Source organism: Hylobates moloch, unplaced genomic scaffold (assembly GCF_009828535.3).
Source record: "Hylobates moloch isolate HMO894 unplaced genomic scaffold, HMol_V3 SCAFFOLD_7, whole genome shotgun sequence".
NCBI lineage: Eukaryota > Metazoa > Chordata > Mammalia > Primates > Hylobatidae > Hylobates > Hylobates moloch.
Window position 1 is genome coordinate 115,053,004 of NW_026652282.1, and position 17,928 is coordinate 115,070,931.

General features: G+C 37.9%; 1 protein-coding gene across 3 annotated transcripts in view; it reads left to right on the forward strand.

Annotated features, from left to right (window-relative positions):
• HPRT1 (hypoxanthine phosphoribosyltransferase 1) overlaps nt 1–17,928 on the forward strand; it is a 68,587-nt gene that overhangs the window by 13,922 nt on the left and 36,737 nt on the right. For all 3 annotated transcript variants that reach the window (XM_058441499.1, XM_058441498.1, XM_032757643.2), the window contains 3 exons: nt 914–1,097; nt 12,464–12,529; nt 16,203–16,220. In XM_058441499.1, coding sequence (XP_058297482.1) covers nt 914–1,097; nt 12,464–12,529; nt 16,203–16,220 — 268 coding nt within the window. The remainder of the gene's footprint in view (nt 1–913; nt 1,098–12,463; nt 12,530–16,202; nt 16,221–17,928) is intronic.

Below are 17,928 nucleotides of genomic sequence, written 5' to 3' on the forward strand. Positions count from 1 at the left end.
TTATTCAAGTGGAATTTCTGGGTCAAGGGGAAAGAGTTTATTGAATATTTTGGTATTGCCAAATTATCCTCTAAGAAGTTGAATCATTTTATACTCCTGATGTTATATGAGAGTGCCTTTCTCTTCACAATTTGTCTCTCTTTTTTTTTTTTTTTTTTTTTTGAGACAAGGTCTCTGTTGCCCAGGCTGGGGTGCAGTGCAGCAGAATGATCACAGTTCACTGCAGTCTCAACCTCCTGGGTTCAAGCGATCCTTCCACCTCGGCCTCCTGAGTAGCTGGGACTATAGGTGTGCGCCACCACTCCCAGCTAATATTTTTATTTTGTAGAAACAGGGTTCGCCATGTTACCCAGCCTCCCAAAGTGCTGGGATTACAGGCATGAGCCACTGGCCCAGTTTCTACAGTCTCTTTTAATATTGTATATTATCCAAGAAATTTCATTTAATCAGAACCTGCCAGTCTAATAGGTGAAAATGGTATCTTGCTTTTATTTGCATTTAAAAAAAATTATGTCAGTGGTATGCTTGGTTTTTTTGAAGGTATCAAATTTTTTACCTTACGAAACATGGGGACAAAGGATGTGTTACGTGGAAGATTTAAAAAAAAATTTTAATGCATTTTTTTTGAGACAAGGTCTTGCTGTATTGTCCAGGCTGGAGTGCAGTGGCACAATCACAGTTCACTCCAGCCTCAACATCCTGCACTAAAGTGATTTTCCCACCTCACCTCTCAAGTAGCTGGGACTACAAGTACATGCTACCATGCCTGGCTAATTTTTTTTTTTTTTTTTTTGCAGGGATGGGGTCTCACTATATTGCCCAGGCTGGTGTGGAAGTTTAATGACTAAGAGGTGTTTGTTATAAAGTTTAATGTATGAAACTTTCTGTTAAATTCCTGATTTTATTTCTGTAGGACTGAACGTCTTGCTCGAGATGTGATGAAGGAGATGGGAGGCCATCACATTGTAGCCCTCTGTGTGCTCAAGGGGGGCTATAAATTCTTTGCTGACCTGCTGGATTACATCAAAGCACTGAATAGAAATAGTGATAGATCCATTCCTATGACTGTAGATTTTATCAGACTGAAGAGCTATTGTGTGAGTATATTTAATATATGATTCTTTTTAGTGGCAACAGTAGGTTTTCTTATATTTTCTTCAAATCTCTGCAAACCATACTTGCGTTCATTTCAGTTGGTTACGGTGAGATTTTCCTAACATATTCACTAGTACTTTACATCAAAGCCAATACTGTCTTTTTTAAAACTAGTCACTTTGGAGGATATATACTTATTTTACAGGTGTGTGTGGTTTTTTAAATAAACTCCTTTTAGGAATTGCTGTTGGGACTTGGGATACTTTTTTCACTATACATACTCACTGGTGACAGATACCCTCTCTTGAGCTACATCAGTTTGGGGGGAGTCAAAAGTCCTTTGGAGCTAGGTTTGACAAATAAGGTGGGTTAACACTTGTTTCCTAGAAAGCACATGGAGAGCTAGAGCATTGGCGAATTGAAGAAACCACTTTTTTTTTTTTTTTAAACACACTTAAGAAAGGGGAGTGCAGGTATACTCAAGAGAGTAAGTCGCACCAGAAACCACTTTTGATCCACAGTCACTCTGCCTGTGTCACACAATTGAAATGCATCACAACATTGACACTGTGGATGAAACAAAATCAGTGTGATTTTTACAAGTGAATTTCATTCATAATTTGATTGTGCAAACGTTTGATTTTTATTACTTCAGACTGTTATTTCTGATTTTATGTTGGGTTGGTATTTCCTGTGAGTTACTGTTTTCCTTTAAAACAGGAATTTTTCATACTCTTCAAAGATTAGAACAAATGTCCAGTTTTTGCTGTTTCATGAATGAGTCCTGTCCGTCTTTATAGAAACTCGCCTTATATTCACATTTTTATTGAGAATAAGACCACTTATCTACATTTAACTTTCAACCTCATCCTCTCCATTAATCATCTATTTGAGTGACCCAAGTTTTTGACCTTTTCCATGTTTACATCAATCCTGTAGGTGATTGGGCAGCCATTTAAGTATTATTATAGACATTTTCCCTATCCCATTAAAACCCTTTATGCCCATACATCATAACATTACTTCCTACCCATAAGCTCCTTTTAACTTGTTAAAGTCTTGCTTGAATTAAAGACTTGTTTAAACACAAAATTTAGACTTTTACTCAACAAAAGTGATTGATTGATTGATTGATGGTTTACACTAGGACTTCATTCTAGTCAGTATAGCTTCTGCCAGTATAACTGGCCAGCCTTTAATACATTGCTGCTTAGAGTCAAAGCATGTACTTAGAGTTGGTATGATTTATCTTTTTGGTCTTCTATAGCCTCCTTCCCCATCTCCATCAGTCTTAATCAGTCTTGTTACGTTATGACTAATCTTTGGGGGTTTGTGCAGAATGTTATTTTAGATAAGCAAAAACAAGCAAAATAATTAGGAGAGTTTAATATTTTCTTTTAAAAAGCATTTTATGTTATAAGAGCAATTTTGAGTGGTAGAAATGCTTGACATTTTATTTCCATTTTCTGCTTTTAGTTTTTTTCTATTTGTTTTAGATCTTCGAGGATTATTAAGCTGAACTCCTCAACTGATAAAAAGCATGACATCTTAAACATAAGCAAAGCATATTTTTAGGTTAATTTTCACATAGAAAACAATTTATGTGAAATTCTATCTAGATATACTATTTTTTTGGTATTTATTGACATGTTTATTTTAGTTTAGTTTAGTTTAATTTAGTTTTTTGAGACGGAGTCTCGCTCTGTTGCCCAGGCTGGAGTGCAGTGGTGCGATCGTAGCTCACTGCAACCTCCATCTCCCGGGTTCAAGCAATTCTTCTGTCTCAGCCTCCCAAGTAGCTGGGACTACAGGTGCCTGCCACTATGCCTGGCTAATTTTTGTATTTTTAGTAGAGATGGGGTTTCACCTTGTTGGTCAGGCTGGTCTCGAACCCCTGACCTCAGGTGATCCACCCACCTCAGCCTCCCAAAGTGCTGGGATTATAGGCATGAACCACCGTGCCCGGCCAACATGTTAATTTTTTTAAAAAGGCTTTACTGGGGTATATTTTATATAATATAATAATCACATGTTTTAACTATACAATTCCAAGCTTTTTAGTATATTTATAGGGCTATGCAAGGAAGAGATACTGTTAAACAGGAGAAATTGAGAAAGCTCTTCTGATAATATCTCTTGATTTGATGATGGCTCATGCCTGTAATTTCAGTGCTTTGGAAGGTCAAGACAGCAGAATCACTTGAGGCCAGGGGTTCGAGACCAGCCTGGGCAACACAGCAATACCCTATCTCTACAAATAATAAAAATGAAAATATCTGTTGATTTGAAGTAAAGTTTTTTTTTAAAGACAAGGTCTTATTCTGTCACCCAGGCTGGAATGCAGTAGCAAGATCACAGCTCACTGTGGCCTTGACCTTCTGGGCTCAAGTGTTTCTCCCACTTCGGCCTCCTCAGTAGCTGGGACTACAGGTGTGCACCACCATGGCTGGCTAATTTTTTTTTATGTTTGTAGAGATTGGGTCTTACTGTGTTGCCCAGGCTGATCCTGAACTCCTGGGCTCAAGCAGTCTTCCCGCCTCAGCCTCTAAAAGTGCTGGGATTACAAGCTTGAGTCACCATGCCCAGCCTGAAGTAACATTTCTACCCTGTTTAATAATTCAGCAGCTTGTCATGTAAGATATTCATATATGCATATAAAACATTAGGCAGCTTAATTTGGTAAAACTGTAAAATGGAAATTTTAAATTGTTTGCAGCATCAATAACATTGATGTCAGTATGATTTTTACATGCTGATCTTGACCAATTTGAAACAGGGAGTTAAAATCTGGCTGATCCATACTAATCCTAAAGAAATATTCTATGAACTATTAAATGTTTCCAGAATATATAAAGAAGCATTATGATGTCAACACACCCATCTATTTTTTTTTTTTTTTGAAATAAAAACTCCATTTTTCTTATTAAAGGAAAACATGCTTATTAGAAAACATACGGCTGGGTGCAGTGGCACACATGTAATTCCAGTGCTTTGGGAGATCGAGGTGGGAGAATCACTTGAGGCCAGGAGTTTGAGACCAGCCTAGACAACATAATGAGACCCCATCTGTACACAAAAAGAATTAGTTGCGCATGGTGGCATGCACCTGTAGTCCCAGCTACTTGGGAGGCAGAGGCAGGAGCATCCCTTGAGCCCAGGAGTTTGAGACTGCAGGAGTTCGAGACTGAGTGGAATGCAGTGGAACTGCATTCTAGCCTGAGTGACAGAGGGAGACCCTGTCTTAAAAAAATAAGAAAGAAAACACAACTGCAGAAAATTATAAAGGACTTAAGTCATTCCAAATATCACTGCCACTTTTTATTTAGAATATTCTAAAGAATTCTCTCTCTGTGTACACACACACATATGCGTACTCTTAATCCAAGTAGCTTGGTAGGATTTTATTTACCTAGTGCCTAGATGGGAAATTACTTGGGGATTCCAAATACCTATTTCATTAAATTAAAGATGTCACTGATTTTAAGACTTAACACTATTTTTCATACTGTCAAGAAAGAAAACACTACCAGTTGTAAATGTAAATTGCCATCAATTGTAATATATGAATTTTAGAGCTATTATTAATAAAATGTGAATGTGCATCTTAGAGCAATGAAATATAGTACTATATATTTGATGACCTTTTCTGCCCTGTGATATTCAGAAAGTGAAAGTTAAATATGGGCTGAGCATGGTGGCTCACACCTGTAATCCCAGTACTTTGGGAAGTCAAGACGGGAGGATGGCTGGAACCCAGGAGTTCAAGACCAGCCTAGGCAATGTAGCGAGACGCTGGCCCAAAATATTAAAAATAAGTAAATAAATAAATAAAAAGAAGGTTAAGCATGTAAATGTATTTCCTTTGCTGTGAATTTATTTCAATTTTATAGTGTTTTTGTTTTTTTTTTTGAGACGAAGTCTCACTCTTGTCCCCCAGGCTGGAGGGCGATGGCATGATCTCAGCTCACTGCAACCTCTGCCTCCCAGGTTCAAGCTATTCTCCTGCCTTGGCCCCCCGAATAGCTGGGATTACAGGCTCCTGCTACCATGCCCAGCTAATTTTTGTAATTTTAGTTGAGACGGAGTTTCACCATGTTGGCCAGGCTGGTCTAGAACTCTTGACCTCTGGTGATCCACCCGCCTCGGACTCCCAAAATGCTGGGATTACAGGCGTGAGCCACCGTGCCTGGCCAGTGGTTTTTTTGTTTTTTGTTTTGTTTTGTTTTGTTTTGTTTTTTTGAGACAGGATTTTGCTCTGTCACCCAGGCTGGAGTGCAGTGGTGCCATCTTGGTTCACTGCAACCTCTGCGTGGGCTCAAGTAATCCTCCCACCTCACTTTCCAGAGTAGCGGGGACCACAGGTGTGTGCCACCACACCTGACTAATTTTTGCATTTTTTTTGTAGAAACAGGGTTTTGCCATGTTGCCCAGGTTGGTCTCAAACTCCTGGGCTCAAACAATCCAACTGCCTTGGCTTCCCTAAGTGAAATTACAGGCATGGGCCACTGTACCCAGTTTAGTGATTTTTTATTTTTATTTTTATTTATTTATTTTTTTATTTTTTTTACCAAAAAAACAACGAAGCCTCAGGAGGAAAAGTTGATAACACAAGTAAATTTTATTGGAAATGTTTTTGTGTGGACCTTAAGCAGAGGGAAAATTAGTCTGCGTTATGGTGTATCCAGACTAAATGACTGATATTAAAATGAAATTATCCTTAGGATTTGCAATCTTAGAGAAAACTTTTTGATTTTTATTTTTTTGAGTTACAAATTATCTTCATTTACATTTGAGAACAGTGAGTTGGCCGGGCACGGTGGCTCAAGCCTGTAATCTCAGCACTTTGGGAGGCTGAGGCGGGCGAATCACGAGGTCAGGAGATCGAGAACATCCTGGCTAACACAGTGAAACCCCATCTCTACTAAAAATACAAAAAATTAGCCGGGCGTGGTGGCGGGCGCCTGTAGTCCCAGCTACTCGGGAGGCTGAGGCAGGAGAATGGCGTGAACCCGGGAGGCGGAGCTTGCAGTGAGCCGAGATCGCGCCACTGCACTCCAGCCTAGGGGACAGAGCAAGACTCCGTCTCAAAAAAAAAAAAAGAGAACAGTGAGTCACAGAGGGATTAAGTAACTTACTCAAGATCATACAAGTCTTTGATTTGAACCCAATCTTTTAGCTCTGCAGAACTCAGAGTCACTCTTACTTGGAAAAACTTTTTAACTGATGTGGATCCTCTAATATGGGCTTCCTATTATTCATTCTCTATTAGTCAGAAGTTTTGCAAGCAGACAGAATTCATTTTGCCAATTACGGGATTTTCCCTCAGTTGCAGTCAAGGTTCATAAAACTATAACTCTTTATCTTTAATTAGAAATGTTTTTTTTTTTTTTTTTTGAGACAAGGTCTTGCTCTGTTACCCAGACTGGAATGCAGTGGCACAGTGGCTCATTGCAGCTTTGAACTCCTGGGCTCAAGGGATCCTCTGCCTCAGCCTCACAAGTATCTGAGACTACAAGTGCATGCCATCACCCATGGCTAATTTTTTTTTTTTAAATCTTTAGAAATAGGGTCTTGCTGTGTTGCCCAGGCTGGTCTCAAACCCCTGGTCTCAAGCAGTCCTTCTGCCTTGGTCTCCCAAAGTGCTGAGATTACAGGTGTCAGCCGTTGCACCTGGCCAAAACGATAACTTAAAATACACACACACACACACACACACACACACACACGTGTGTGTGTGTGTCTCAAAAGGTATCAAAAGAGAATAGCCATACTTTAGTCTTGATCTTGATAGTGACTTAATTAGGCTATCTGTTTAACGTCAAAGATGCAAATTAATACTTTCTTTGAGTGAGTATATTAAAAATGCAGAAAATATTGGAGTAGTTTTTTATTTTAAATAAATTGTATTCTGTATATTTAAGGTATACAACATGATGTTATCGGATACATATAGATGGTTAAAAGATTACTGCAGTGAAGCAAATTAACGTATCCCTCAACTCACATAGTTACCCATTTTTTTGTTTGTTTTGGTGGCAAGAGGAGCTTAAAATCCCATTTAGTGTGAATCCCAAATACAGCACAATTTTATTACCTATATACCTCATGTTGTACATTATATTTCTAGACTTGTTCATCCTAAATATCTGCTACTTTGTATCCTCTGAGCTACATCTCCCCATTTTCTCACTTGCCCCCCAAGTAGTTTCTTAAAGTGTCTCATATAAGAGGGCAGTAGCTTTCAGCTTAAACTTTTTCTCTGTATGTAGTCGATTTCTTTGAGGTATACTTTTCTCTCCAGAATAGTTAGATGTAGGTATAACACTTTGATGTTGACACTAGTTTACCTAGAACTTATCTTCTGTAAATCTGTCGCTATTTCCATCTCTGTCTCCATCTTTGTCTCTCTATCTATCTATCTATCTATCTATCTATCTATCTATCATCTATCTATCATCTATCTAAAGCAAATTCATGCCCTTCTCCTATTTATTGAATCGAGACCATAGACAGGGGTGAGAGAAAGAATTTGGCAGGAATGGGGCTGTGTATTATCTGTGGCGTAAGGAAAGTTTATAGAACTAGGTTCAAAAGTATACTTTCTAGTTCTTTCCCATGGCTTTTCACTTTGATGTAGTCCTTATCAGGCAACTGAGGTTTTATATAAAGTCCCCTGATTCTTAGAACATGAAGGTGTAGTATTCAAGTTTGGTCCCTTGAAACCACAAATTTTGTGAAAAAAAATTAAGAAAATTGAATAATTTCCTCAGCAAATACATATTGATCATCTGTTATACAGCCATGAGAAGTGGTTCTGTTGCACACGTTTATTTTGTCAGATCCTAATCCCAAACCAGGCATAAAATGGAAACCATGAAGATAGGATGAAATAACTTCTGAATGTTTGAATGTTTGAAAATAGTGTACTTAGAAATACCAGGTGGTTTTTGTTTGTTTTTTGTTTTTTTTCTTTTTTCGAGACAGGGTCTCACTCTGTCACCCAGGCTGGAGTGTAGTGGTGCAATCTCATCTCATTACAGTCTTGACCTCCCAGGCTCAGGTTATCTCCCACCTCAGCCTCCCAAGTAGCTGGGACTACAGGCACATACCACCATGCCCAGCTAATTTTTTGTATTTTTTGTAGAGACAGGGTTTCACCCTGTTGCCCAGGCTGGTCTAGAACTCCTGGGCCTAAGCGATCCTCCCACCTCAGCCTCCCAAAGCGCTAGGATTATAGGCATGAGCCACCATGCCTGGCTGAAAATACCAGGTTTTTAAATATCAGCACTTACTCTTCAATCTTTTCTATTACTATGTTGTGCTAAATGCTATTTTTTATTTAATTAGAGCAATGCTGTTCAATAGAACTTTCTTTGAGGATGGAAATCTTTTATGTTTCTGCTATATGCTACAGAGCCACTAGTGACATGTGGCTTTTGAGCACTTGACACATCTTGTGCAACACAGGAACTGAATTTTTAAGTAATTTATATTGCCACATGTGGCTACTGTATGGGACAGTGTAGTACTAGATGATCTGTAAGGGCTGTGCTTCATCAGTGTCATTTTTTAACTGACAAAAACCTTTAGTTTTTTTTTTTTTTTTAGTAATGTGTTTATTTAAAAGAATTCATAAAATATAAGTAAACAAATTAACTTATTACCTGAGCGTATATCCTTTCATACTTATTTTTTCTGCGTACATATTTTGGAAAATGGAATATCTGCCATTTTTTTAATCTGAGATACAGTCTACCTCTAAAAATATATGATTCTAACATTCTCACTTTTGTTGGCATTTGATCAGGGTATAGAAAAACAGTTAAAGGACAGAGGATGGTTGAGAGATTATGGTATGAAGAGAAAATGTGATTGAGTGTGGTAGACTTGGGGCCTGCTTGAATGTTGAGAGAATGACTGCTTTCCGATAAAAAAAAAAATTCCATTCTAGGATCCTAAAAGAAAGGTCTGAAGTTCACTGCAAAAAGCAAGCTACATAGTACTAAGCCACTAAGGGGACATGGAGCCCTTAGTAATTCCTACCTTAGTAATATTCTCATTATGCCCTCTTGGGAACCCAGCCTTGTTGATTAGCCTCTCTGCTTTCTCTCCTTATAGTTCAACCTCCCTGTTTGTTCCAAGCAGTTCTTTTCCTGCCCATTTATTATGCATTTCTATACAGCTTTCCTCCTCTTTTTCTATACCATGCCGCAGTTCTTATTGCTACCTAGAGGTTTTCAAAATTCCTAGGGGCGGACAAGTAGGCATAAACAAAGTTCTTCCCTATTATCCTTCCTATTTTTTCACCTAGACTGAAGAGGTAGGCAAAACAGAAATAAAGACATTAAGGGTATGTGTTTGTAGTCCCAAAGAGCTTCTCTGACAATTTTATGTAGTTGGCAGTGATGCTCTGAGTTCAGGACAGATTGGACTCCTTGGCTGAGAGGAGTGAGGAGATAGGACGGTAGAGGAGAGGGTAGAGCAACTCTGGAGGAAGCTTTCCCCTCACCTTTGCCAGTCCTGTTATCCTAGACTTAACCATATTTAAAGATGAGGGAGGCACTCAGTAAAGGGATCTAGTGGGAAGCTTGTTCCAGACAGCCAAGGGGGGAGGTTCGCGCAGTTCCTTTGGCCACCCAGGTGGGGTAATTGATCCGTGTATGCCATTCGTGTACAATGTAGGCACTTATACCTGTATTCCAATGTAGTGAACTATACCATTACTCTTAAATTAATATTCTTTATTAGCTTCCGTGGTGGCTATAGGCCAGGCAAGAGAGTTAAGAAAAAATAAATAGCCAGGTATGGTGACTCAAGCCTGTAATCTCAGCACTTTAGGAGGCCGAGGCAGGAGGATCGCTTGAGTCCAGGAGTTCAAGACCAGCCTGAGCAAAATAGTGAGATCCTGTCTCTATTTTTTAAAAAAGCCTTGGGGCAAACAGGAGTATGGAGGTTTGGATGCTAATAGAACAGCAGTGTCTTACTGCTTGGAGTTCTCTTGTTTCTTGTCCTATCGCCATAGCCTTTGGATCACAGCAATTTTTCCATGACTCCATACTTTTCAGTTCTTGAATATTTTTCCCTTTATTCCTCTTGTCTCTGTAAAAGAGATCAACTGGAGTCGGACTGTAATACCAAGTATCTCCAGAAGATGTCACTATTTAACAGGCTTTACAGTATAAATAATTTGATGTCACTGTCATCTGAAGCTTGTTGTCTTTTCTTTCTTTTTTTTTTTCCCCCCCATCAATTCTGTATGTTTGAAATGCTGGGTTTTAAGTTAGTTAGAATAAGGGATATCTGTAATTTCCCTAAAATGAGAAGTAATACGCAAAGGTTGATTTCAGAAGTCATATGCTCACCTTGCAACACCGAACAATACTGGCCCATTTGTGTTTTTCGAAAGTAATACTCCATAATAAATGGATGTATATATAGAAGCATAACAAAAATAGAAGCACATAAAAGTGAAAAGTCTCATAAACCCCATTGTCACTACTCATATAATTGCTGTTGCAAATTTGTTTAAATGTTGAATAAAAATGGTGTCATAGGCAACACAGTGTTCCACTACTTGGTGTTTTTAATAGCATTATTCTGTCTCAGTGTGCATTGGATTACCAGGTGCTTTTTAATAGTTGCATGGTATTACATTGTGTAGATGAACTTGATTAATTTAAATGGTTCCCTGTTAATGGACATGTTGGTTCGTTTTTGTGAACAACTGATAACAGTGAACATTTATTTTTTAAATAATAAAAAGAGAGACAGGGTCTTGCTGTGTTTCTCAGGCTGGCCTTGAACTCCTGGGGTCAAGCGATCATCTCGCCTCTGCCTCCCAAAGTGCTGGGATTACAGGCATGAAGCCACCACACCCGGCCCAGTGAACACTCTTGAATGTATCTTTTTATACTTGTCAGTGTTTTTGTAGCATTGATTCCCAGAAGTGGAATTACTGGGTTAAGTAACATGCATGTTTGCAATTTTAACAGATATTGCTATGTCATTTTCAAAAGAGGCTATGCCAATTAATACTCTCACCAACAAGAGTGCTTATTTCGCCTCAGCATATTATTAGGCTTAAGTTTTGCCAGTATGGATGGGTGAACAGTAGAATCACATTGTTTTAGTGTTTGTTTTTCAGATATAATTTTACACCTTATAGCCTTCTCTTCTATAAATTGTCTATTTGTGTTCATTCTCCATTTTCCTGTGGGTTCTTATTGTTGGAGCCCAATATATAAAAGGGGGTATTTGTTACAGAACCTCTTCAGTTTTGGTTCATGTCATGCCTGGGTTTTTACCCTTTCTACGGATGTTAAAAAAATTCTCTATTTTCTTCCAGTCCACTTATGGCTTTATTTTTTACATTTAGATTTTAATCCGTCTGGAATTTATTTTTGTGTATGCTGTGAGGTAGGGACCATACTTTTATTTTTTCCGAAATGGGTTACTAGTTGGCCAAACATCATTTATTGAATAATTCATCTTTTCCCTACTGACTCAAAATACCATCTTTATTGTATACTAAATCCTCATATAGTTCTGGGTCTGTTTCTGCGCTCTACTTTGTTCATTTACTGTGCTGGTACTGCACCGTTGTAATTGCTGTGGCTTTGTGGTATGGTATGGCTTGCTCTCTGCTAGGGCAAGTCAAAGCTCTTTTGTTCACCTGCTTTTTCACCCAAATTTTCTGTCCTGAATCCAGCACAGCCAAATTATGGTCATTGTCACCACCAACTACAGTGGATGTTGAGCGTTTCCCATTGAATCTCCTGTAAGGGTTTTATTGGATTCTGTGATAGCAGTAAAATGGGAGCCTAAGAGGCATTCCTTAAAGGACTGCTAATCAGACCTGGTTTCCCAGACGATGCTGAAGATGACTGGGCCTGGGCTAGACTTTTGAGGGACATATCCTTGGGGTTGGGTGTGATATAGACCAGCCCTTACAATTTGCTTGACTCATGGGAATCATACAGGGCCAGAACCAGACACCTGTCATGCTAATAACTTCCCTCACAATTCAGAAATCACTGTGATTGAAGATGGGTGGCTGTTATAGCCCACTTAAAACTGGATGTAACCTATTTTTTAGGACTCTTAAAAACATCAAATCAGTAATGGCCAATTAGGACTTTTTAATTTTTACTAATCTCTACTTGAAAGTTTTCTAGTCATTCATTTCAGGAAACCTAATTCTTATAATTCATATCATTTAGAATATCATAATGCTATGGACATTAGATAGCTAACTTCTCAAATCTTCTAGTTCTCATTTAATTTGAAGTTTGTGTGTGTACATAAGGATATACATATACATATGTGTGTGTCTATATATATATATAGTTTGTTTGTTTTTTTTAACTAGAATGACCAGTCAACAGGGGACATAAAAGTAATTGGTGGAGATGATCTCTCAACTTTAACTGGAAAGGTATGTATCTTGAAAGGGAAGAAAAAAAAGCACTTCATACCAAGAGTCAATTAGTAACAGTGTGCTTTCAATCAATCACTAAGAGATAGTTTACATAGTATAACTAAATGGGTTATTTAACCCTTGGAAGCAGTCTAGGTTAATTATCATTCCCTAGGTCATGTAGTAAAAAGACAGTAGAATCCAACATTAACCTTAAATGTCCATATTGTCAAGTACTGCTTTCTGCCTCTGTGGGACTCTAATTTGGGATCCTTCAAAAAACATTGATGGGGGAAAAGATAGCCTTTTAAAAAAAAAAAAGCTATGTGAGTCTGTGTGAGGTAGACTCACATAGTTTCCTAAAAGATAGCAAAGCAGTATCATGTAGTGGCTGAAAGTGTGAGTTCCGGAGCCTGACAACTGATTCAAAGCCTGGCTTAGTACTTCCTAACTCTGTGACCTTGGGCAAGTTACTTAACCTCTCTGTGTCCCATATGTGATTAGAGTGAGGTTGATAATAGCAGCCATAGAGTTAAGAGGATTAAGAGCTATAATGCAAGTAGAGCTCTTACAACAGTTTCTGGTAAATAAACACACTCAATAAATTCAGACATACTATTATTTTAAGAAATCTCAAAGAGTTTTCTTAGTACCTTAAAATTCTCCTAGTGTGGACCACTGGTTTTGGTATATTGTGCTTCCGTGTAGGTTAATATCAAGATGTTTTTAGATTTCCCTTTTGATTTCTTTGTTGACCCACTGGTTGTTCAGGAGCATGCTGTTTACCTGAAAATAATGGAGATATTAAGGTATTTGAATATTTATCTTCTAGTACATTGAAAAACTTTTTGAGAGTAACCAATAATAAATGATGGAATGCTACTGCTTTTTTTTGAAGCTGCCAGTTATTGTTTACTTACACTATGCCAAATATAAAGGCATTAATCTCATAAAAGTTTCACAACAATGCTGTGAGGGAGACGATATCCCCATTTTACAGATCAGGATATTAAGACTTAGTAAGGTTGAAAGACTTGCCCGAAGTCACAGAACCAGTAAGTGGTAGAGCTTGAATTTGAATACAGACCTGACTCTAAAGCTCTTTTCTTTCTTTAGATTTTAGTGTTCATTGCTTACTTGAATGAGTATCTATAAGAAAACTTTAGCATGTAAAACTTGTGTGAAATTTTCTTGTCCCATATCAGGGTCATGTCAAACTAATGTCCTCCTCAGCATCTTTGGAAAACTTCAGAGGAGAAATTAGCTTTGCCCCTCCTGTTCATTTCATATACCACTGCTAGACCTGTCCTTCCCTTTCAGCATGATTTGTCCATATTTAGAAGCTGTTGAAACCATTACTCGTCTAGTCAGTTTTTAGTGCTGGAATGGACCTAGCCTTTTAGGCCTTCTGAGATTTAGTTTGATCTCGTCTTTCCCACCTAATGGCTCTGTTCTACTACATAGATTTGATCTGAAACAGTTCTCTGTTTCTAAAATAACTTTCTTTTCATGATAGTCACAGTAAAGTACATTTATTATGGAAAAATCAATAAGTATACATTGAGTGAAAGTTATTTCTTGGTGGTAAGATTATGGGATTATTTGAACTTTGTTTCATTTTATTTTATTTTATTTTTTTTATTTATTTATTTTTGTGATGGAGTCTCACTCTGCTGCCCAGGCTGGAGTGCAGTGGTACGATCTTGGCTCACTGCAACCTCCCCTTCCCAGTTCAAGTGATTCTCCTGCCTCAGACTCCCAAGTAGCTGGGATTACAGGCACACACCACCATGCCCGGCTAATTTTTTTATCTTTAGTAGAGACAGGGTTTCACCATGTTGACCAGGCTGATCTCCAGCTCCTGATCTCAGGCATCCACCTGCCTCAGCCTCCCAAAGTACTGGGATTACAGGCGTGAGCCACCCTGCCTGGCCTCATTTTGTCTTTTGGGGGCATTTTTTGTGTGCAGATATATATGTATATAAATATTTTTCCCTCTTTTCCCTAGTTAGTATTTGAGCAGATGAACTTTGGACCCCGAATACCTGTAATCAAGTCTCTAATACCACTTCTTGGCTATTTTCATTTTATCAAATGGCCTCTTACCCTGATTTTTCTCATTTATTAAGTAGAGATGTAACTACTTGATATAATTCGAAAACTCAATAATGGCATTCTTTTATTTTTTAGACTCTAGTGTCTTTACTCCTTGTACCATGCTGGGATTCATTTGAACAATTGCATGGCTTTTTTAGCGTATTATTAAATTTGCAATTTACTTAGAATTTACTGGGACCTCGTACAAATGGGAAAAAAACATAATTGTGTTACTCATTTGCTGTGTGCCTTTGGATTGACCCTATTTTTTGTATTCATTTTCTCCCCATATCCTGAGTTCCACTTTGAATAAAAAGTAATTTTTTCCTGCCTGTAAAATAGGCTACCAATAGGCTGCAGTTGTCTATAGTAGCTGCTTCACTGAGGAGAGCTCAGCATGAGAGAAATAGTATGAATTGCTTGCCACAAGTTATGGGCTAGCCTTACTTCATTCTGTACTTGGACCTGTTTAGGCTTCTAAGAGATCTTATCTCCAACAATAAACTGCTTTGAGACATGAAAAGGTGGAAGCTTTACTTGGTTATAACTTTACTTTTAATACCTAGAACAGTGAGTCTTCAAGCTTGTATTTGCATGCCCAATTTATAAAAAGTTTTCTGAGCATTTACCCCTAATATATGCATTTTAAATTATATATGATTTATGGTAATAATATTATATATGTTACAAAATACATACAAAAATATAGATTAAACAAGGTGAGGTAAAAAATTTAAAAGTTCTAATCTTTCTTGCAAACCAGTGGATCTTTTGTGCCCTACTCTGGTAAACACTATCTTAGAAGAATATATAGAACATTGAAATCTTAATGCTATAGTTATATGACAGAGTGTGGTGAGAGCTACAGATAAACAATACATCATGAATCTTCTTGTGGCAATGTTTATAACCATTATGTGAAATGCTGCCTCATTCTTATAACTAGCATAAGAACAGATAGGACTTTCTCGATTTTGAGGGGTAATTATTAGATGGTATTTTCTCTTAAGGACTCTTCCAGCTATAAAATTCTTAAATGTAGAAAGCGAAGTGAGGGTTTATGGTGAGAAGAAGCATTGGTATCATGTTTTAGTGTAGTCCAAGAATATGGACACATCCAGAAAATGCAGATCAAGTTTAGCCTAATGAAAAAATATATTTTGAATTGGAGTCCATATGGTAAATTAAATTATGTGATTTTTGAGTTATTGTACAAATATAATTCTTAGAATGTTAGAGTCAGGAGACTATAAGAGACCAACTGCTTCAAGTTTCATTTAACACATGGGAAACTAAGGCCAGAGAAATTTCAAGACTTGCCCAAGATTAGACCTCTTGTTAAGTAATGAAAGTGTTTTAAAAACAGGTGGGTCAAATTCTGTTTTTAAAATTTCCATTATGATGAAAATTTCAGTATTACAGGCTTCCAAATCCCAGCAGATGGCCCACTGGTTTAAAGGAGAGTTTGATATAATAAAGCATCTAAAAACAAGAGTTTGGATAATTCCTTAGGGTTGTTATGATGTGATTTGACTTATAATTGGAAATACCGTTTTATTCATTGTGCTGATTTTCATTTCTCTTTTTCTTCTAGAATGTCTTGATTGTGGAAGTAAGTTCACATTTACTTTTAATACAACATTTATGACTTTTCTAATTTAGTATGCACTCATCCTAAAGGTAAGCCAGGGAAAGAAATTCCTCTGCATCAGTTTTAATGGTGGGCTTGTGTTCTAAAGGAGTAAGACTGGTTTTTTGTAAAGACTACTTAGTAATTTGGTTTTACCAATAATGGAATGGTATACTTCCTACCTCTCTTTTTTTAGTTTGAAATATTTTCTTTCTAAACATAACTCTCTCTCTATTTATCTGTATAGAATATATACATATATATCTTTTTTTTTTTTTTTTTTGAGACAGAGTCTCGCTCTGTCACCCAGGCTGGAGTGCAGTGGCGCAATCTTGGCTCACTGCAAGCTCCGCCTCCTGGGTTCACGCCATTCTCCTGCCTCAGCCTCTCCGAGTAGCTGGGACTACAGGCATCCGCCACCACGCCCGGCTAATTTTTTGTATTTTTAGTAGAGACGGGGTTTCACCGTGGTCTCGATCTCCTGACCTCGTGATCCGCCCACCTCGGCCTCCCAAAGTGCTGGGATTACAAGCGTGAGCCACCACGCCCGGCCTACATATTGTACTCTTAAAGCAAGTTACTAAGCACAATCCATACTCGAAAGGTGGAGAGTTAAGCTCCATCTCCTTGAAATGGTGCAGGGTGGGGGGTATCTACATAATTATTTGGGCTTTTTCTGTATAGGAGAGATGCTACCGCTCCTTCATCAGGTCATTTACACACATTATGGACTCATGGGTACTTACTTTATCCTTTGGGTTATAATCCTAAGGTGCATTATTTACTTTGTTGCTGAGATTTGTTTCATCTTTGGCCATTGGGCATTCTATCAGTTGTTGGCTCCTGTGTCCCTTCCACATGCCTACATCCTTGTTTGTGGAACACTTCTTTACTTTCTGGCACTACAAGATGCCCTAGACCGAGAATCAGCCATTTCTCTAGGGAGCCCTGATTCCTTTTCTTGGAGAATGGTATTAGAATACAAGATCTGGGCATTGGATGTACCCATTGCTGCTGGCGTGTCTGCTGCTAGGCGCTCTCAGTGAACAGAGATATATGCATGTGTAATAACCCAAATATACACACATAATTGTAATTACTTTCTGAATCCTTCCGGAAAACACAATTTTTTTAAACTAGTAAAATATACATAAAACTTGCTGTTTTAACCATTTTTAAGGGTACATTTCTGTGGCATTAAGTGCATTCACATTGCTGTGCAACCATTACCACCATCTGTCACCAGAATTTTTCATCTTCCTCCAACACAAACTGTACCTATTAAACACTGACTCCCCATTCTGCTCTTAAGCCCCTGGGAACCATCATTTTACTTTCTTTATGCTTTGACTATTCTAGGTACTTCGTGTAAATGGAGTCATACAATATTTGTCCTATGTATGACTGGCTTATTTCACTTAACATGTCCTTAAGGTTCATCTATATTGTAGCATGTGTCAGAATTTGTTCTTAAAGCAGAATAATATTCAATCATATGCATATACCAAATTTTGTTTACCCATTCATCCATTGATGGACACCTGGGTTGTCTCTACCTTTTGGCTATTTTGAATAATAGGGCTGTAAACACTGGTGTACAAGTATCTGTAGAAGTTCCTGCTTTGAATTCTTTGGGGTGTATACCCAGAAATGGATTTGCTGGATTATATATGGTAATTGTTTTTTTTTT